Source organism: Leptonychotes weddellii, chromosome 3 (assembly GCF_054177405.1).
Source record: "Leptonychotes weddellii isolate Sample4059 chromosome 3, ASM5417740v2, whole genome shotgun sequence".
In the NCBI taxonomy this organism is placed as follows: Eukaryota; Metazoa; Chordata; class Mammalia; order Carnivora; family Phocidae; genus Leptonychotes; species Leptonychotes weddellii.
Genome location: NC_138371.1, coordinates 16908526 through 16929521, shown reverse-complemented (window position 1 = coordinate 16929521; position 20996 = coordinate 16908526). Strand labels below are relative to the sequence as shown.

The following is a 20996-nucleotide window of genomic DNA, read 5'->3' as shown; positions in this document are numbered from 1 at the left end:
AGTTCAGTGTGGTAGAAGCGGTGATGGTGGCCTGCACGCGGATGAGGCATCCTGTTCAAAGAGGAGAGTCCGGGAAGGCTACCTGGAGAAGGGGGTGTTCAAGCTGATGACTTTTAAGTCTGGTGAAAGAGAAGGAGAGGACTCCAGGGAGGAGCACTTGTAAAGGCATGAAGGTCGGAGATAGCGGGATGCACGTGAGAAAGCACGAGTGGGGTATTTTTCAGGCCGCCCAGGGCAGTTTCATTTCTTTGGCTCTTTTCTCCCATCCCTTTGGTGTGTCTGTTGGGTTGCATGGGGAGGGCAAGACATGGATTCCTGAAACAGAACGACGTGAGTTGGGATTGTGAATCTGTTGGGTGTACACAACACACACATGTGGTCTGGTAAAGTCCCTGGCGGGCTTTGACTCTTCCCTTGTGTCTGCTTCTCTACCATAAATGCACGGAGTGTAATCAGCCCCTGCACAGGATTTCCGTGGTTTGGACTTGGTGGAGGTCCATTTTCTGTCTCTTTAATTTAAGGTTTCTGGCATCAAAATCTAGTTTTAGAACTTAGGCTGTTTTTAGCCCACTGTCATGTTGAATACTGGCAGCCATGAGTTGTGGTTTTTGTACCCTGTCCTTGAGAAAGAATCCACATAGGTCAGCTTTGCAGGAAAAGAAGGTGACGTCATGTGGCTTCTGCAGGCTTTCTGTTGGTAGACAACACCAATAGTTCCTATAGATGTAGACAGGAATCATGGATCTTCCTTGGCCATTAGTCTCTTATCAGAATATGAGGTCCTCTCCCCATTGAAGTTTGTGGGGTTTTTTTGTTTGTTTGTTTTGGGTTTTTTTTTTAAGATTTTATTTGAGAGAGAGAGTGCACGCGTGCTCGCGCACAAGTGGGGGAGGGGCAGAGGGCGAGGGAGAAGCAGGCTCCCTGCCGAGCAGGGATCCCCAATGCGGGCTCCATCCCAGGACCCTGGGATCATGACCTGAGCCGAAGGCAGCCACTTAACCAACTGAGCCACCCAGGTGCCCCGAAGTTTGTGTTTTAAAAGTAATTTGAACAAAAAAATTCTCTGCTAATTCTTTCCCTGTAGCCACTACAAAAACACTTCCTTGGTATGGATGCCAGGATTCCATTCAGAATTATCCCAGTTGAGTGACTTCTTATAGAAGGGTCTTGTTTTTCCACCCCTCTGGATGCTGTCATTTGTGAAAACTGGAGATTATTTTGTGACTTTGATTTAGAAAGTAAGTGACCATGCTTAACAGACTTTGGAACTCAGAATTACTGGCTGGTTTTGCCTTAGAGGAGACATCGAATGAGGGAACGTCTGAGACAGGCCCTCCCACCTGAGGTCAGCCCAAACTGATGCCTGGGGCTTGGGGTGAAGCAAGCTCTCCTCCTTCTTCCCCTGTATTCTACTCCCTGAACTCTTCCTGTCCCACCATGGCTGCTGGAAATAAGGTCACTTTAAGTAAAAATAATGTTGGTGTCCAGTTCTGTTTTGTTTCTTCTTTTTCCCATCAACACGTGTGATGGGATTTAAGTCTATTATAGCTGGCGACACGCTTGGAGAGGTGAAGTCAGTGTCTCAGCTTCCGAGTGAACTCCAGAGGTCAGCAGGGGAAGTCTCTGCTTCTGTCTCAGCTTGTCACACCTAGCCATGAAAAGCAGACCACACCAGGGGCCTCTGAGAGTTGGTCAGGGATGAGTAGATGTAAAATAGGTTTCTCAAGTAACCCCTGACCTTTCAGAATTGGTTGGTGAGGAGGAAGATATTGGCTGGTTTCTCTGCCACCCCCGGACTTGCCTTATTAGGAGAGAGAAGGAAGTCGCTCAGTGAAGTCACGGATGGTGAGACAGAGAGATGCATTTTTCTTTGGAGAGAGAGCAAAGAGCTCTGAGGGAGTGGGAACCTGTGAGTGGACTCCTTGGTGGCCCAGTCCCTGATGAAGCTGGCTCTGATTGCGTGAGGGCAGCCGGAAGACTGCTGAAAACACTGGAGGAGTCTAATGTTCTTCTCTGGGGCTCCTAAGTGACAGCCATGGCTGGTTGCCCTGGGGGGGGACAGAGGTGGGGCTCCGTTGCTTCACCGAGGACCGCCGTAGCATGCGGTCTGTCCTCCCGGGACAGTAACATTCCCAACGGCTTCTCTTCCCTCCAGGCTGACGGACTTCGAGAATGCAGCTGCCGCGGCTACCGGAGGTGCGTGGCACCTGTTCCGAGTTGGGCCACGAGGCCACGCGGCCATGATGGGGGCCCCTCATGGCCTCCGCAGGAACAGAGCACTACAGTATTGGCCTCCGCCAGGGAACCAGCTTCAAGCAGAGCGGCCCCTCCGGCTCGGTGCCCGCGCGGCCGCCGGAGAAGCCCTCTGAGGGCAGAGGCTGCGCGCAGGCCCATCAGCAGGTGAAGCCAATCTGGAAGCTGGAGCGGAAGCACGTGGGGACACTGTCAGCGGGGTTGGGCCCCGGCCTCTTGGGTGTCCCAACCCAGCCAGCGTATTTCTTTTGCCCCGGCGCTTTGTGTAGCTCAGGGCGCTCGGCTGTCATCGCGGGCCGCAGCGGCTCCCGTTCCCTGCACTCCCTCCCAGACCTGTTCAGCGGCACCCTGCTGAACCGCCGCACCGGCTACGGGCACAGACCCTACCAGCAGCTGGAGTCCTTCTGCTTGCGCTCCAGCCTGCCGGAAAAGAGACCTCTCTCTCTCCCTCCAAAGAGCCTCCCTGTCAGACTCACTGCCAGTAAGGCCCCTTCTTTCACGGTCTCCCCCATGGCCCAGCCCATGGCGTCCTCCACAGATCCGTACCTCTCACTGGGCGCGGCTGGGGAAAACCCTTCGGGGAAGAGCCTGGCCTCTGCCATCTCAGGGAAGATCCCGTCTCCGCTCGCCTCCCCCCACTCCTCCTACAAGCCCATGCTGAATAACAACTCCTTCCTGCGGCCAAATAGCACTAAAGTGCCTTTATCGCAGGCCCCAGAGGGCCTGAATACAGTACCCTCACCCAAGGCCCATCTCGTCCCCTGGCATCATTCAGGGGGCACCGGAGACTGTGCACTCCAGCCCGTGGAGCACAAGGTGCCCCAGAGCAACGGCACTGTCCCAGGTGACGCCCCGGCCCCTAGCACCCTGTCCGCACCTCGCTCCTTCGACACTCTGACCACCAGTGTTGCCTCTTCCCAGTACAACCGCAGTAACTTAGCCGCAAGAGCAGAGCCGCATTCTTGTGGCCTGGATGGTGACTTGGTTCCTCAGGCTCTGACTAAGGAGGTTCGGTTCACCGAGGCCGTGAGGAAGTTGACTGCAAGAGGCTTTGAGAAGAAGCCAAGGCAAGGCTGCCAGTTTGAACAGTCTTGTTTCCTGAGCCCCGGCTTGCAGTGTGATCTCCTCAACAGGACCCGGCAGTGGAGACCTCCCGTGGTAGGCCAGCAGTTCCCGCAGGAGGATGCCGGAGCAAACAGTAGGATCCCCCCTAGCGCCTCGGACACCTTGGAGTTGGACAGTACAGTCTTCTGTACCAAACGCATCAGCATTCACCTCCTTGCCTCCCATGCCAGTGCGCTCAGCCACAGCCCTGCCTGTGGATCTGCGATGGACTCCCTACCACTTGGAGAAGACAAAACTCCCGTTCTGCCTTCTCCCCCTCAGCTGCTTGGTGTAGCTGACGTGGCCACCCGCCTTTCTTCCATCCATCTGGGCCAGCTTGGGAAGGAGGGGCCTAAGGAAGCCAGGGGACTGGACTGCCCTGTTAGGGATATCGGGTAAGTAAGAGAAAGTTTTTGATTCCTTTAGACGCAATAGAATGTATACACCATAATTTGGTGACACTGACCCTACGTCTCTGAAGGTGGTTTTATTTTTTTGGCTGCCCTGGAATTTTGGTTTTCACTTTAGGGCAGAGGTTGGCAAACGTAGACCAGCATGTGGGCCAAATCTCACCCACTGCCTGCTTTTATGAATAAAGTTTTATTGAAACGCAACCTCACCCATTCGTTTATTGCTGTCTGTGGCTACTTTCCTGTTACAGTGGTAGGGGTGAGTAGTTGCACCAAACTGAATGGCCCGCAAAACTGAAAAGATTTACTATCTAGTCCTTTAGAGAAGGAGTTTGCTGACCCTGCTTTAGGTTATAACCAGGAAGAAATAATACCAAACGTTGGGGCCTGTGACTTTTCTACTTAATTTCAAACCACATCAGGCTCTCTGTCATTCCTTGTTTCAGAGCCATTTCAGAGTTAGGGCATACACAAACCTGGCTCCTTCTCTTGTGCCTTGTTACTTCTCTGGAACCTTGGTCCACCAAGGCCTTGTTCTGAATTCCCAGAGGTCCAGGGACCTGTGAAGTCAATTACCAGACATTCATTGATGGTATTTTGTATTCAGAATTTTGCACTGAAGTGCTGTGGAGGGACTTCAGAGAAGATGGGAGACAGAGTGCCTCTCTGCACAACAGGGGCTGTGGGGTTGAGGAACTATGGCTAGACCTAAGCTCTGAGGGCAAGAAAAATGAGTTGTGAGATCCGGGCAAGAGACGGCAGGTTGGTGAGTGGGGAGGAGACAAACACTGGGAGGTGATGAAGGAATGAGAATCTAGCTGTGACCTCTCTCTTACGGACTGGGCTGGGGCATGATTCTTTCTTACAGTTCACCTGCAGACCCCCAGCTAGACCTGGGTGAGGCTGAAGATCTAGAAGAAGAGCTAGTAGATGGTTTGGAGGACTGCTGCAGCCATGATGAGAACGAAGGGGAAGAGGGTGAGTAAGGGACCCTCTCCCCTCCAACTGGGAAGTGATCACCACCCACGTGGGAAGGGGGCTGACAGTTGTATACTGGGTCCTTGACTCACTTTACCCCCTACCATAATCATTTGCCTTGTGGGGGTAAGGGCGGTAGTGGCTTCTGGGAAATTGGTTCACTAGCCCTGCGGTCCACCAGTCTTCTTTTCTCTGCGCTACTGCCAAGCTCACGGAAGGCAGTGCAAGGCGGCAGGGGGGCGCTCGTGGCTCCGCAGGAAGGCTGAGCCAAGATGCCCAAGGGAGAGATGCCTAGGCTTGGTGGGTTTTGTAGCAACCTCTCTTAGTGGAACGTCTCTGCTCTTTCCCCTCCAGGAGACTCAGAGTGTTCCTCATTCAGTGCTGTCTCCACCAGCGAGTCAGTAGCAGTGATCTCTCGGTGAGTGTTGTGTCGATCGTTGGTACAGGCTCATTTGCTCTCTCTTTAAGACTATAAAGAGAGGGGCGCTTGGGTGGCTCAGTCGGTCCAGCTGCTGACTCTTGGTTTCAGCTCAGATCATGATCTCCGCACTCAGTGGGGAGTCTGCTTGAAGATTCTCTCCCTTACCGTCGCCCCACCCCCCGCTTGCTCACTTGCACTCTCTCTCAAATAAATAAATCTTAAAAAAAAAAAAAAGATTATAAAGTCATTAATGGCCCTGTTAACCGTAACTCATTTTTACCAGATTTTTACATTTGGGACTCTAGTTTGCAAACAAGGACCAATGGAAGTCTCTTCATGTAGGCCCTTCCTTTACAAAACAGGTTGTTGGAGGATGCTGCATAACTGAGATGGGGAGTCAGGGGAGAGGAAGGAATGCAGGACTGTGAGGAAGTTACAATAAATGAGGGCGTGTCATTGTGCTAAAGATCCTTGGAACTGGCTAAAGGATCATATATGCCATCTTCCGGGTAGAAAGTTAACACGCTTCAACATAATCTTGTTCCCCTCACCGCTTCCCACCTTGCCTCATTATATTGGTCTATTAAATATTACAAAGAACTCCCCTCCCCAAAGTACTAAACATTAAAGTTTTTTTCTTTTTAAAAATAACTTCTACTGAAAATGTAAAAAAAACAAACAAAAACCCCCGAAGTACAAGTATTGACAATTGGTGAGTTTTGTTCTGTTTTTCATGCAAAATGTCTCTTCATTTTAATGAAAAGCCACCTGTGTCAAGGCTAACCCATACCTGTCATACGTAGCACCCGCACTCAGCTTGCTTTTCTCTGTGTCCGCTGTGCCTCAGATGAAGCCAAGGCGACCAGGAGCCTTCCATGCTTTGGTTAATGTGGCCTTGTCCACGCAGCTCTGTGCGTGTGATGGTGGAGGTGACTGCATCAGTGTCAAAGCTCCAAGCCAGCAAGGGGGGGGCAGCTGTTTGCAAAGTGGAGAGACAGAACTAGGACTTTCTGTGAAGGGCGATAGAAATCCTGTCTTAGGTACCTTGAGTCTGGTGCCTCAGTTCTGTTACTTTGAGCCTAACCTGCCCTCCTTCCAGAAAAACAAAGGTACATCTGGATGTTGCCTGAGGACCTCTACTCTCCATAAGAGAAGGATACTTATTACGTGATTGACTTGGAGTCTCATGTTTTCCATGCTTAAGGGTGCTCTAGGTTTGTCTTTCAGGCCTCTTTTGAGACAGCTGCATGGCCCTTTACTTAACTTTTCTGATTTATAAGATAAAATTCACCAACGGTGTTTACTTATAATTTGTTTTTTGGTTAATTTAACTCCTACAAGATGTACTGTCCTTGTCTCTACAGGCTTAAATGGATTTTCAAACAAATGGAGGTTGATGAGTTCCAAACCACTTTGCATTTTAAGGATGACTAAAATCAGAAATACTTTTGGATTGTTAAAATCATTTTCTCTGAATTGTGAGAGATGCATATATTTTATTATAGAAAAGTTGACAATTTTAGAAAGGTCATTGAAAACACTGTCTCTGTTTCTCTACCTAGCAATAGTTTATTGTCTTTCCTGTTGCATATTCTTTTTCTCAAAGAATCACTTAATTTTAGAGCTGGAGGTCATTAAGTCCAGACTCTTTTTTCAGATATGAGTATTGAGGACCAGAGAAGTTAACTATTGTGGGGCCATAGTTTCCAGCTTCTAGACCAGAAGCCAGGCCTCTTGAGGATGATCAGTCCAGTACTCTTGAGAGGCAGCTAACAAAGATTTTCTGCCCTTTTTTTTTTAATTAAAATTTTGATTTTGAGACAATTACAGATTCACATGCAGTTGTAAGAAATAATACAGAGATCCCCTCAACTCTTTACTCAGTTTCCCCCAGTGGTGACATCTGACAAAACTAGGGTGATGTAGTATAACCAAGAGAGTAATATTAGTCAAGTTACAAATATGTACATCACTGCAGGAATCCTCCAGTTGTCCTAATAGCCACACCTACTTCCCTCCTATGACTAGCCCCTCCTTAATGCTTGGCAACCACTAATCTGGTCTATAATTTAGTCATTTCAGGAATATTATACAAATAGAATGATTGCCGTATGTAACTTTTTGGGATGAGCTTTTTTTTACTTGGCGTATTTGCTGCAGATTTATGTAGGTTGTTGCATGCATTGAGGCTTTTCATTCCTTTTTATTGCTGAGCAATGTTGTGTGGTGTGGATGTATGTACCACAGTACATTTGCCTGTTGAAGGATATTTGGGTTACTTCCAGTTTGGGCTATTACAAATAAAGCTGCTGTAAACCATCATATACATATTTTTTAAAAATTTTTAATTTTTTTTAAGTAATCCCTACACCCAACGTGGGGCTTGAACTCACAACCCCGAGATTAAGAGTCACAGGCTCTACCAATGGAGCCAACCAGGCGACCCTCATGTACATATTTTTGTGTGAACATAAGTCTTCATCCCTCTGAAATCCATGTCCAGGAGTGCAGTTGCTGGGTCGTGTGGTAGTTGCATATTTAGTCTTTTTGTTCTTTTTTTTTTTTTAATTTTATTTATTTATTTATTTGAGAGAGTGAGCACTAGCAGGAGGAGGAGCAAAGGGGGGCGGAGAAGGAGGGGAAAAGAACCTCAAGCTGACTCCGAGCTGAGTGTGGAGCCCGATGCGGGGCTGGATCTCACAACCCTGAGATCATGACCTAGTTGACCGACTGAGCCACCCAGGCACCCCACATGTTTAATTTTTAATGGCCATACCATGTTACATTCCTATCTTGTCTTTGTTTCTAAATCTTAACTCCTTGATTTTCAGCAATCTTAAATTCTAATACTCTGTAAATTAAAAGCCTTCGAAATAAAATATTTTGGATGAGGAATTAAGAGTTGGAATTATTTAACTGAGAATTAGTATTTAACTTGAACCAGTAACACTCTTTAAAAATCTTTAAGAGTTTAAACACTGAAATGTTTTCCATACTGGTGCCTTTTTATGTTGTCCTGGAAAATAACAGGTAGAATGGCTCTTTATAAGCTAAAGATTAATCTTAAATAGTAATCTTTGTGGGTCATGTCAGCTCAGTAGAGAGAGTAATAACTGTTTTCTTCTTTCCCAGTGCTATTTAAAGACATGGTCTGGGTCTGTCCGCTTGTACCTGGTACATAGTTGAAGTGTTCAGTTTTTAGAGAGCCTTTGAGATCGCCTTGGCTGAGCCATCTGCCCCAGATTCCCAGTCCTGTGTTACCACACTGTTACATAAAAACCTGATGTCCCGGGTCATTTCCAAAATGGAGAAGAGCCTTCATCATCTGCATATCTTCAGATTAGCCTAAATATAAAATGAGTTAGAAGTATCCCTATTTCTTTCCTTTCTGTTGCTTTTTTTTTCCTTTTGCTTTTTAAAACTCTGTATACGTCTTCTTAGGTCTTTTCTGCTCTTCCTTATTTTTCTCTGTCCATATCAATTGTTTTTGCTCCTCATTTACTCCACTTTGTTCAAGTGTCGCATACCTGCTCTCAGAACCACTCTCTCCAGGGGCTTCCCCTGCCTGTGGCTTGTCACCGGAAATTTTGGAGCTGTATCACAGAAGGAAGTATTGGAAAGTCTGGTCTTTAGGTGACATGTAACGGTGCTGGCCCTGGCACAGGATGGACTCCTGTTTGCAAAATAATGACTGAGTATTTGTCTTTGTAGAATCACAATGTAGAAGACCGCACCCTGAAAGAAATGACGGAGTAACAGCACTTCAGGGCTGTGGCCTCCCCTTTCTCTACCACACGTCTTTTTTGCATCCTAGGAGCTGTGCGGAGATTCTGACCAAACCCCTCTCCACTGAGAAAATTGTCCGGCCAGCCCTCATCTACAGCCTCTTTCCCAACGTGCCCCCTACCATCTATTTTGGCACCCGGGATGAGAGAGGTAAACCCGGCCAAGTGTCTAAGCCCAGAAGTGCCCCCAGGAGAAGGATGCTAGCGAAGTTGGGAGGAGGTGGCAGTAGGGTGCAAGGGGCTTTCCAGAATGGCCTTTCTGGTGCTTCGTTCCCCGCCTGGTTCCCCAGTCTGATATGGGGAACTTTTCCGTGTCTGTCCCTGAGCTGACCCTTGTCAGCCCCATAACCTAACCTCGTTTCTTCTCCCTTCCAACCTCCCTCCTGTCCGTGTTCCTCAACCCGCCATTTTTCCCACCAAGGGTGCTCCTTTGAAACTCTGGCCTAGAACACTCCTTAGTGACTTGTCTCCCTCGTGGAGGTTGAGCACCTGTGCCGCCTTTCCCCTTCTAACGCTGACTCTCCTGCTCTTCTCCACCCCCCATCCCCTTTCCCCAGTGGAGAAACTTCCCTGGGAGCAGAGGAAGCTGCTCCGGTGGAAGATGAGCACAGTGACCCCCAACATTGTCAAGCAGACCATTGGACGGTCCCACTTCAAAATCAGCAAGAGTGAGTCACCTGCCTTACTGCGAGCCTGTCCTCTGCCCCGACAGATGGGCTCTGGGCGGGAGGAGGGCCCTAGGTCCCTCCTGCTCTGCGGGGACCCTGACCTGGAGTTTCCACCTCCTAGGAAGACATGGCTCTGAAGTCCATCTGGGCTGGAGCCTGGTCCTCAGAGTTAGAAGACAGAGAGCCGTTGTTCTCTTCCTGACCCCAGGGTCTCATGTAGGACAGCTCCATGGCGACTCTTAGAAAACTGGGTCTGGGAGCTGTGCCCAGGCCCGGTGGTATTTCTGGGGCCTCTGAGCCTCTCTGTCCCAAGGACTGAGCTGCTAGCAGGGCTGACTCCCTGATGTGCCTTCTGTAGGAAATGATGACTGGCTGGGCTGCTGGGGTCACCACATGAAGTCTCCTAGTTTCCGATCCATTCGGGAGCATCAGAAGGTAGGGGTCCTTTCTGGCGAGCCCTTCCCCTGGACTTCGGACCAGGCAGGAGGAGGTTGGTGTGGGCAGGGGGGCAAGAGGAGGATGACCGCGGAGAAGCCAGGAACGTGCACAGAGGAGCAGAGGCGGTCCCGGAGGAGGGGGCAGCGGGGCCCTGGCGGGTCACGTACGTCTAGTGGCGCAGCTGCCGCCTCCCAAAGACACTTTCTCCTCTGGTGTGTCATGAGATGTGGCACGTGTTCCCATGACTCATATCTCTCCTGTGACCACTGTGCATTGCCTCTGGTCCTCCAAGCTGGATATGCACAAAGAGGACCCTGGTCTCATGTTGCGACAAAGGAGTCCCTTGCCCCCAGACCTCACGAAGGCCAGGTGCTTTCCTGTCTTTGCCCTACAGACTGTCACGGCAAAAGACACTTAAGGGGAATATCATGTCTGACTTAATCATGGTTCTCTGGCTATTCATGAGCTATCAACTCCTCAGGGGCACTACATTTTGGTGTTTTTTTGTTTGTGTTTTAATCATCTTTTGGTGAGTGCTCCGCAAGGGAGTACTTACCATCAGATGGTGATGGTAAAGATGGATCAAGAGCTCAGAGCGTCGCTAAGGAAGTTGGAAGGGCACCAGTGAGCCTTGCTGTCTTCCTCCTGGCCTCACCTGGGCCCTCTCCGTGCTCTCACCCTTTGTCCCTTCTGTAGCTAAACCACTTCCCAGGTTCCTTCCAGATTGGGCGAAAGGACCGACTATGGCGGAACCTGTCTCGCATGCAGAGCCGCTTTGGCAAGAAGGAGTTCAGCTTCTTCCCCCAGTCCTTCATCCTGCCCCAGGACGCCAAGCTCCTGCGCAAAGCCTGGGACAGCAGCAGCCGGCAGAAGTGGATTGTTAAACCAGTGGGTGGATCGCGGCGGGCGGCGGGCTGTGGTCTGAGAGTGCGGATGACGGCGTACTGGGCCGGCAGCAAAGCTCATCTCCTTCCACTTGACTTCTAGCCAGCGTCAGCCCGAGGCATTGGCATCCAGGTCATTCACAAGTGGAGTCAGCTCCCCAAGCGAAGGCCCCTCCTGGTACAGAGGTGAGCCCGTCTCCAGCTCACATCCCACTCCTCATTCTCCCATCTCCTCAGCCTGGAGGTTCCCTTTTTATAGTGAGTGTTCTTCTGCCCTTTGTCCTCCCAGCCATCGACCTCCGTCAGCCAACGGTTTTAAGGTCTTTGCCTTGGGGACTGTTGACTGGCTTTTGCTGTTTTACCCACCGAGCCCTGTCTCGTCGGTCCTGTCCCTAAAGCTGGCCCTTCCCTATTTAGGTATCTACACAAACCCTACCTCATCAGCGGCAGCAAGTTCGATCTGCGAATCTATGTTTACGTCACCTCCTACGATCCTCTGCGGATTTACCTCTTTTCAGATGGACTCGTCCGCTTTGCCAGTTGCAAGTATGTGGTCGCTGAGGCCTCACCCTGACAGCTCTGGGGATTTGTTTTCCTGAGAACGAGGGAAACTGGAGGATGCCAAGCAGAAAAACAACACGTTGTGGTAGTTTTTGTTGGCAAAGGAGAAGGAGGGGTATATCTGGAAAACCCAATCTTCCTTTCCTCTTGTGTGTCTCCTATTACATAGAACACTTCACTTCCACCACTTCTGGTCACCAAATGCGTGGGGCTTTTCTCCACAGGAAGCAGTTCTCTGCAATACCAGCTGGGTATCCTGCATTTTAACTCCCCTTCTGACACTGGCAACGCGCCCCCCCCACCTCACCCGCCAGGGTCCGAGCTCCCAGCTTGGGGCTCCATCTCACGAGGTTGCCCCTTCCTCCTGCTTCAGATGCCTGTCACCAACCCGGGTGCCCCCTGTGCTTCTCATTGGTCAGCTAGAAGTCAGAGGTTCCTGGGACCCCCTTCTCAGCTTCCATTAATTTGCCAGAGCAGCTCATCATAAAAGGAGATGGTAAAGTTCAGTTACAGGCTATCATCCAGATAGAAGAGACAAGGTGGGGTGTCAGAGGAGCTAAGGCACAGGACAGCGTGTATGGCAAGGGGCACAGTGCTCCCCTGCCCTCTCTGGGCACCACTCTCCGAGCACGTGCCACAGGCTCACCCACCCAGAACACGCACCCTGTAATTTTGGGGTTTTATGGAGGCTTCATCACATAGGCATGATTGATCGTTAATTCTTTTTTTAGCCCTTCTCCCTCTTAAGAGGGGGGCGCGGCCAAAAATTCCAAGCTTCTAACCATGGCTTGGTTTGTCTAGTGATCAGACCCTATCCAGGAGCCCACCCAAAGTCACCTCATTAGAACACAAGACACTCCTATCACCAGGAAATTACAAGGGTTTCAGGAGCTGGGGTCAAAGACCAAATATTAGTCAAAAGATGCTCTTATAGTGCTCTTATCACTGAGGAATTTATACGGGATTTAGGAGCTCTGTGCCAGGAACCAGGGGCAGAGACACACACGTAAGTTTCTTATTATAAATCGCATTGTCACATGGGGAAGAGGAAATGAGAAGGTTCTCGACCTCACTGAATGTGGGGTGGGTCTTTCTGCAGGACTGAGGTGGGATGAAGGAGATGAGTCCCACATACCTTGCCCTACGCTTCTCTTCCACCTGGCTGTTCATCTGTATCCTTTGTCGTCTCCTTTTATAAGGAACGAGTAAACAGAAGTAAACTGGTTTCCTGAGTTTTGTGAGCGGCTCATGATAATGGAGCTGTGGTATTCTAGAAACCTTAGCAATAGACATACTTATCAGACTCTTGTGTATCTGAAAAGATCTGTCTGTCCTTTACTGCCTCGGGATTTGGGGAAATGTCCACCTGCCGTCTCCCTGTCTTACCTCTGCCTTTCTCCTCACTTCCAGGTATTCCCCTTCCATGAAGAGCCTTGGCAACAAGTTCATGCACCTGACCAACTACAGTGTCAATAAAAAGAATGCCGAGTACCAGGCCAACGCCGATGAAACGGCCTGCCAGGGCCACAAATGGTACCCAGGCGGCGTCCCTGTCAGGCGGAGGCCTAGGGGAACATAGGGTTCTGGGCTTTGGGGAGGTTCGGGGGCATGGGTCAATGGAGGATTGATGTAAAACCCAAAGGTTATGTAAACACTGGGCAATTCAGAATTGGTCTGTTTCCATCCAAGCTCCTCTCTTTCTTAATTGAAAACCTCAAAAGAAGAGACATGGAGAGAACGCCTTTGGACCTCTTACTCCCTTTTCTTTTCTCTTTTCTTCATCACCCATTCATAGAATATAACCCCAGACACTCCCTCCCCCTCCCCCCTGCTTTGCAGGGCACTGAAGGCTTTATGGAACTACCTGAGCCAGAAGGGAGTCAATAGTGATGCCATCTGGGAGAAGATAAAGGATGTTGTCGTCAAAACCATCATCTCGTGAGTCACACTACCACCCTGGGTGTGGGGCCTGCCACTGCACCCCTTGGCTCATGGGCCTCCACACGGCTGCGCCCCAGACGCCGACCATGCTGTGTGTCAGTTTCTGAGGACAGGGAATAGGAAGGAGTGGATGGAATTCTGCTCCTTTACTGAACTTCCTCTCCAGAAGCTGGCTCCAGATCGGAGGCATCTCTTGGGAGCTGCTTTTCCTGGGGTGCTTCTGTTCTCCCATCTCTGGGCAGTGTAGGTAGGGCTCTCCGGGAGGAGCCGGGCTGAAGACTTGGCCTTCCCCGTGACCAGGTCCGAACCCTATGTGACCAGCCTGCTGAAGATGTACGTGCGGCGGCCATACAGCTGCCACGAGCTCTTCGGTTTTGACATCATGCTGGATGAGAACCTCAAGCCCTGGGTCCTGGAGGTCAACATCTCCCCGAGGTAGGTGCAGTTCTCAGGGCGCTCAGGGTACAACCCTGCCTGTATCCTCACGGTCCTCTTTCCACTCTGGCCTCGCTGACTTTGGGAAGACCTTTCCTGCGCTAGAATTTGTGTTTTCCCTTCGTGATCTGTTTTTCGCTCCTTCGCTCATTCTTGGCCATGATCTCAAGCTTCTTTTGAGGATGGAGAGAGATTGTTAAAAGTTGCTCTTTCCAGGGGCGCCTGAGTGGCTCAGTCGTTGAGCGTCTGCCTTCGGCTCAGGTCATGATCCCAGGGTCCTGGGATCGAGCCCCGCATCGGGCTCCCTGCTCCGCGGGAAGCCTGCTTCTCCCTCTCCCACTCCCTCTGCTTGTGTTCCCTCTTTCGCTGTGTCTCTCTCTGTCAAATAAATAAATAAAATCTTAAAAAAAAAAAAAAAAAAAGTTGCTCTTTCCAGCTTGATCCCTACCGCATGCTTTTCCCCTAGCAAACAAAGGTCGTAGTCAGGAACCAACCCTAGTGAGGTTATTCACTCTCTGGGGGGCAAGAAGTCCCCCACGGTGGTGCTCAGGAGTCGGGAAGGCAGGGTACACACAGGGCTAGCACTGACTCGGGCGCATAGCCGGAAACCGCTTTACTACTCCTTGTACCCTTTCTCCGAAGCCTCCACTCCAACTCTCCACTGGACATCAGCATCAAAGGCCAGATGATCCGGGACCTTCTGAACCTGGCAGGCTTTGTTCTGCCCAACGCAGAGGATGTCGTGTCCAGCTCCAGCAGCTCCGGCAGCTCCAGCGCCAGGTCGGCCGGCAGCATGAGCAGCCCCATGGGGACTGTGGGCAGGAAGGGTGCCCGGGCGCCCCCTCCTGCTGGGTCTCCTGTGCTGCACAGTCTGCTCCCACAGTCTTCCCGCACACCTCTTCCCACATCAGTGCCCCTTAAAAGCATTGCTGGTTATATTGTTCCCAGCTCAGGAATCTCCACAGGGCCTGGGGAATCAGCTTTTAACTCCTCGCAGGGACATTCGGGGCCCCAGCCTCCTTTCCCCAGGCGCCCCTCCCTCTACTCCTCTTCCTGGCTCCTGTGCTCTGACAAAACAGTCACTCCTAGAACCTCAGAGTTGGAAGGATCAGCGAATCGAGTCTCCTCTCTGAAATGTGTGTGGCTTCTCACTGTCCCTCCATAGTGTCCCCTCCTCTGCTCATGGGGTTGCTTCCTCCTGACATTGCCCTCAGTCAGGCCTCCCTGTTGGGACCTCACCCACCCATGGGAGCCTAGCTGAGGGCATCATCTTCATGAAGCCAGCTCCACGTGGGCTCTCTCCACCACAGCCCCGAACCTCTTGGAAGCACTCTTGAGGGAAGGGAGCTAATATTTAGTTGGGACCTGCTGTGTGTAAGGAGAAACCTGTAACTTATCTCCACCACAACCCCATAAGGTTGGTATTAGTATCCTCAGTTGACAGATGAGGAGACGAAATCACTGGGATTAGGCAGCACACCCATGGTTATTCAGCTACAAAGTGGTAGAGCTGGGATTCCAATCCTGATTTTCTGGGAACAACACTTGCTTTCCCCACCATGCCTTGTAGACTCCGGTGTGGCTCTGTGCTGTGGCTGTCACTTGACCCCTGCCATCCTGTGAGCTCTGTGGAGGCCATCTTCGTGTCTGTCAGCAGTAGCTGTAGTGATGTGGATGAGGAAACTGGGCAGGGAGTCCTGTGGTGTGCCCAGGGTCGCGCAGCCAGTGCTGAGCTGGGTATTTAGGAGGTGTCCACCAAATTCAACTAAATTGACCTACACAGCGATTATTCCGGAGTCCTCTTTTCTTACCACTGACATGCAACCCAGAGAGTGTGCCTTGTACTCTTCTAGTTATTCCGTGGTATTTGATCTTTGATGCTCAGACAGGCTACTTGAGTAGAGTACACTGCAGTCTCATCTACTTGAGTAACAAATATCTGTTCAAACTTCTTTGTCTTCTCTTGAGAAGGGGGTGACTCCCTCCAACAAACCACTTAACCTTGGTGCCCCAGTGAGTCCCCTGACCCCAGCCAAGAGTTGTCTTCCTCCTCCAGCTAAGCTAAGGGTCCTGAGATGGACCCCCTCTCCACATGTCCTCAGGATGTGAAGCTGCTGACCTTACACTTTGCTTTTTTTCCATCCCCTGTGTTAGCCTGCCCAGCTCCCCCAGGGATAAATGTCGAATGGCCCCAGAGCATTTCACTGCACAGAAGATGAAGAAAGCCTATTATCTGACCCAGAAAATTCCTGATCAGGTAGGAGATTACCCTCCACCCCCAAGTGCCAACAGAAAGTTTCCCTGGTGAAACATTTAGGAGCCCAAGGCAAGCAGTTTTCCCTCTCTCTAACCCAGCTCCGGGGTCCCTTGGTGTGCAGGGATCTGCTGGCATATGTGTGGTTCCAGGGGAGAGTTGATGGCCTTTATCACGTGGTCAACCACAGCTCTTAGCCAAATGCTGTACTAGCCATCCCCTGTTGTCAGAGCCGTAGACCCTTTGGGTTTCTTTCTTGAGGTGCAGTGAGCCCCGGGGAGGCTTGATGTCTTCTTGGAGCAGATGAGAGTAGCAAACCGAAGGCGGCTGCCAGATCTCAGTTGCTAGATTCTGGTCTTGACTCCATCCAGCCAACCTTTTAAAACCTCTGTGCTCCAGGGGCTCCCCCACCCAGACCAAGAGTATCTTCTCCAGACAGCAAAGCTCAGTAGGCTTGGGAACAGACAAGGTCCTGAGCTGACCCACTAGTCAGCCTTGGTGTTCCCTTGGGAGTCCTGGAGCCCTAGGACCTCAGAGCTGTGCTCACCGTCCCCCAGCTTTTTGATCCTCTGCCTCCAGCTCACACCCTCTTGTCACACTCTCTTCCTCTCCATTCCTTGGGCCTTAGGACTTCTATGCATCTGTGCTGGATGTCCTGACGCCAGATGACGTTCGGATTCTGGTTGAGATGGAGGATGAGTTTTCTCGCCGTGGTCAATTTGAACGAATTTTTCCTTCCCGAATCTCCTCTCGCTATCTCCGCTTTTTTGAGCAGCCACGATATTTCAACATTCTCACCACCCAATGGGAACAGAAGTACCATGGCAACAAGCTCAAAGGTGATGTGTCCTCCTTGTCCACAGGAGGCCATGTTTAATGAGTGATTAAATCCTAGTAGACCAAGAAATGGGCCTCCCTGACAAGGAGCATTGACCAGTTGATTCCACCCTCTTGAGTCCCACCCCTGCTAATCTTGTCCTAGGAGTAGATCTGCTTCGGAGTTGGTGCTACAAAGGGTTCCACACGGGAGCCATCTCTGATTCTGCTCCAGTGGTGAGTGACGCCATTGTGGGGGGGGGGGCAACTCCAGGCAGCACCCGCAGTCCTCCACCTTAAGAGCGCAGCATGGACTGGATGTAGGTTCAGACCCTCTCACTTCTCCCCTAGGCCCTGCCTCTGTGTCTCCTGACCCTTCCCTTTCACTGGAAGAGTGGCCTCCAGGATTCCCTGGCTGCCTTTCTTTCAGGGTCAAAGAGTGCTTTGTAGCCTCAACTTCTTTTTTTTTTTTTAAAGATTTTATTTATTTATTTGACAGAGAGAGACACAGCGAGAGAGGGAACACAAGCAGGGGGAGGGGGAGAGGGAGAAGCTGGGTTCCCGCGGAGCGGGGAGCCCAATGCGGGGCTCGATCCCAGGACCCTGGGATCATGACCTGAGCCGAAGGCAGACGCTCAATGACTGAGCCACCCAGGCGCCCCTGTAGCCTCAACTTCTTGTCTGAATCTGGAGAAAACAGATTTTTGTCCCAGATGGGCCCATGCCTGAAGGATAGGGAAGAGGAGAGCCCCATGATCACTCAGAGGTAGAGCCGGGAGAGAGTCTCAGGAGCCTAAAGACTCCCGCCTGACTTCTGCCTAGCCCTTTTGGCCTCACGGCTTCCTTTGTTTTTAGTGGTCTTTCCCAACATCACTTCTGACCGTCCCAAAGGGGGATGTGGCCCTCTGTGCTCTCTCCAAATCAGAGACTGGCAAGCTGGGGTGAGTGCTGTCTGGGCAAGGGAAGGGTGTTGGGTGTGAGTTCAGGGAGTTTTCTTCTTCGTCTCTTCCCACATTATGATGAGATCAGCGTTCTCCATTTGGGGGTGTGGGGGCGTGGACTGTGTGGCCACCCGTCTCCTCTGCCTGGTGGCTCCCCATCTGCCTGGCACAGTCGAGCCGGAGTGCAGGGTTAGGTCTCTCAGCTGTGCCCACTGCCCGTGGGCTCCTTGAGGTCTCCTCTCACACGTTCCCGTTTGCACCAAGCTCTCCAGCCTTCAGATAAAGAAGATGTATTTTATCGTTCTCTCTCTCTCTCCGTATAACGATGGTGTGTAGCCTTGCAAGGTCGTGAATGCCTGCTCCAGACTCTGAAGGCAGATCATAGGCTGAAGTCCCAGCTACACGGCCGTCTCAGCCATTTCTTTCCCCTCCTGTTTCCTTCAGAAAACACAGCTTCTCCGAGGGAAGCATACCACTCTCTGAAGACGGGACCATCCCGAAGCCCAAGAAGACCCAAGCTGGCCTTTCTCCTCTCCCCGAGAAACCCAGTTCTTCCAGGGACAGTGAGGACACCAGCAAAGAGCCCAGCGTCTCCACCCAGATGTTACCTCTGATGAAGTACTCTGGGCAGACTTCGAGACTGTCTGCTTCCCCCACCTCCCAGTCAACCGGTGACTCACTCCTGGCTGCTGTGAGCCCATGACTGGCCTCCCTCCACTCGCCCCTGCCTAGGAGCACCAGTGTTAGCTACCTCATGGGAACTGGCCGGCCGGCTGGCTGGCCAGCCAGCCTGAGCCCCAGCCCCTTCCTCAAAGTTTTTTTTTTTTTTTTTTTGAAGTGGTTGAATTGCAGAGATGGGTATCTGGAGGGGTGGTGGGAATGTGGGAATGGGGAGAAGGTGAGGAAGGTTCACTGGCTGGTACCTCATATCTTCATAGAGAAGCCACTGATGGCCACTCAGCCTTATAAAGCAGGGTTTGGTTTCTAACTTCAGAGAGCTGTGTGTGGTTTGTTTTCGACCTTGGTACGGTGATGAAGTCACAGCTCTAGAGGAGAAACCGCGCTGAACACATTTGGGCCTGAAGTCCTTTGCCTGTAATTGAGGAGGTCCCTCCAAAGGTCCTTATCTCCTCAGATCTCACCCTCAGTCCCGGCACCCCACACCCTGTCCTGAGGACACTGAGAAACCTTCAGTCTTCCTTAGTAGACAGGCAGGGAGAGGCCATACACGATAAACCCACTTCCTGTCATCCTAGTCTTAGGGGCTTCACTTCCTTCATATACCCAGCAGCCAGCAGTCCTGAGCCTTCGTATTCTGACCTCACATCACCGCCTGTCCAACCTTCTGGACTTCTCTCTCTCTCATGGATGTTAGTTCTTAGCGCTCTGTGAAGTGAGAGGTCTTGTGAGCTTTGCAAATTTCCTGTGGCCCCAGGGAAGGAGCCCAGATAATCAGTTGCTGTTGTCTATGTCCATCCATCGAAGGACACAATCCAGGGCAGGAGCTGTGATTTCATGTCCCCGCAACACAGAGGGAGTCTCGGCTTCTGCTTACTCCCTTCACGGTCTCTGGTTAGCAGGGTCTGGCTCCCAGGTCACGGGGGCAAGCGGAGTCTGGTGGCGTGGCAGGTGGGTTTCAGGAGCAGTCACCCCTGTAGGATGGCCTTCTAGCCGGACCGCTGACGAAACTCTCATAGTCTTAACTGAATCTGCCTCCCTCCCCAAGACCCAGTAAGATGGCGAGTGTGGGATGTTGACTGAGTGAACGGTGCCTATGAAGAACACGAGCTCCCGAACCCGGCGTTCTGCTCCTCTCCTGGGGCAGAATGGCGTCAGGGGAAGCGCACGGTGTGATAGTGCGGATCAGAAAGGTGCTTTTCCCTCGAACTGTGCTCCTCCTCGAGCCAGCACTTCCCGGGAGCTGCTCGCCCCCTCCCCAGCCCTGTAGTCTCTGGTTTTCTAGCAGCAGTGCCCAGCGTGCAGCCCCCTGGCCCCAGGCCCTCTGCCTTCGTTCTCCGAGTTTTGGAAAGATCATCACCCTGCTTCGGAGCTCCTGGAGTTCTAAGTGGCGAGTTGGGATGGAGCAATAGAAAAGTCACTGAGAGGCCTGCCTGGGTTCAAGGCCACCCAGTAGATGGCTGCGCTGGCCATTCGTTAGGCCATGTTGACAATTGTGAAGAAAGCTTGGTGGAAAAGTCCTCAGCAGCAAGGACGTCAAAGTCAGGCCCAGCGGAGAGGCCCTGGCAGTCTGGTTAAATCCCTTCTGATAGAATTGAAGCCAGCTCCCCCCGTCCCACCTGCATGCAGGACCCTAGTGCCAGGTCAAACGAACCTTGTGACGGGGGCAGGACCCGGCCTTCGCCTTCCTAACAGAGCTGGCCACCTGCTTCAGTACTTTTGGGGTGGCTGGTCTGGGGCGACGGCTTTGGTCCGGAGGCCCGGCCGTGCTGGTTTGCTCCTTGGAAAGCAACTTGAGGTCTTCGGCCCGCCCTCTGAGTGTCCCCAGATGGCATCCCCCCGTAATGAGAAGGGGGAGGGGACCGGCGTTGCGGCAGCGTGGGAATGGGGGTTGGGAGAAGGGCTTAGTTAAGCAAGTAATGAAAATAAGTGTCCTTAGTAGTTTAAAGCATCTTTGTACGGACACTATTTTTAATTTCCATCCCATCACAGCATCTGAAGGTGTGGGTGTTTTGCCGGATGGGAGAAAGGAATGGGGCTTATAGTCCCCCTTCACCCTTGAGAGAAAATTGAATCTTGCTTGAGCATTCAGCATACATGTTTAGCAATGAATACCCATGGTATAAGGTATTCAGCTAAATAAGGACTTTGGGGGAAGTAATGAAATTTTTGAAAAGTTTTAACTTTGGAGCTATAGTAGGGAAAATGTCAGAACGTGTCCACTGTTCTTCTAAATTGATGACTTAACACCCAGTCCCTGTTTGGAGACCGGGGAGAAACACAGGGTATTTCTGGATCAATGGAGTAGGGATCTGGGGTGGGGGCATGGAGGGTGGTCACTATTCCTGTTCACTTCGGATTCACTCAGGATTGATCAGAAACTAATTTAGAATGCATACTGATGAAGAGGTGGTGTTGTGATAGGAAGA

At 51.3% G+C, this 20996-nt stretch overlaps 1 protein-coding gene across 3 annotated transcripts in view; it reads left to right on the top strand.

The window, feature by feature from the left end:
- Positions 1-19052, top strand: part of TTLL4 (tubulin tyrosine ligase like 4) — a 36866-nt gene extending 17814 nt beyond the window's left edge. For 2 of the 3 annotated variants that reach the window (XM_031038634.2, XM_031038633.2), the window contains exons 2-19: positions 2156-3752; positions 4636-4745; positions 5100-5163; positions 8981-9102; positions 9509-9619; positions 9978-10054; positions 10754-10945; positions 11045-11127; positions 11359-11487; positions 12913-13035; positions 13342-13440; positions 13744-13878; positions 14521-14658; positions 16033-16135; positions 16761-16971; positions 17115-17185; positions 17804-17889; positions 18334-18903. In XM_031038634.2, coding sequence (XP_030894494.2) covers positions 2257-3752; positions 4636-4745; positions 5100-5163; positions 8981-9102; positions 9509-9619; positions 9978-10054; positions 10754-10945; positions 11045-11127; positions 11359-11487; positions 12913-13035; positions 13342-13440; positions 13744-13878; positions 14521-14658; positions 16033-16135; positions 16761-16971; positions 17115-17185; positions 17804-17889; positions 18334-18592 — 3609 coding nt within the window. In that variant the 5' untranslated portion in view covers positions 2156-2256 and the 3' untranslated portion in view covers positions 18593-18903. Of the gene's footprint in view, positions 1-2155; positions 3753-4635; positions 4746-5099; positions 5164-8980; positions 9103-9508; positions 9620-9977; positions 10055-10753; positions 10946-11044; positions 11128-11358; positions 11488-12912; positions 13036-13341; positions 13441-13743; positions 13879-14520; positions 14659-16032; positions 16136-16760; positions 16972-17114; positions 17186-17803; positions 17890-18333 lie in introns of all 3 variants that reach the window. The other variant, XM_081813587.1, reaches the window with a different exon arrangement.
- Positions 19053-20996: the final 1944 nt, after the last annotated feature.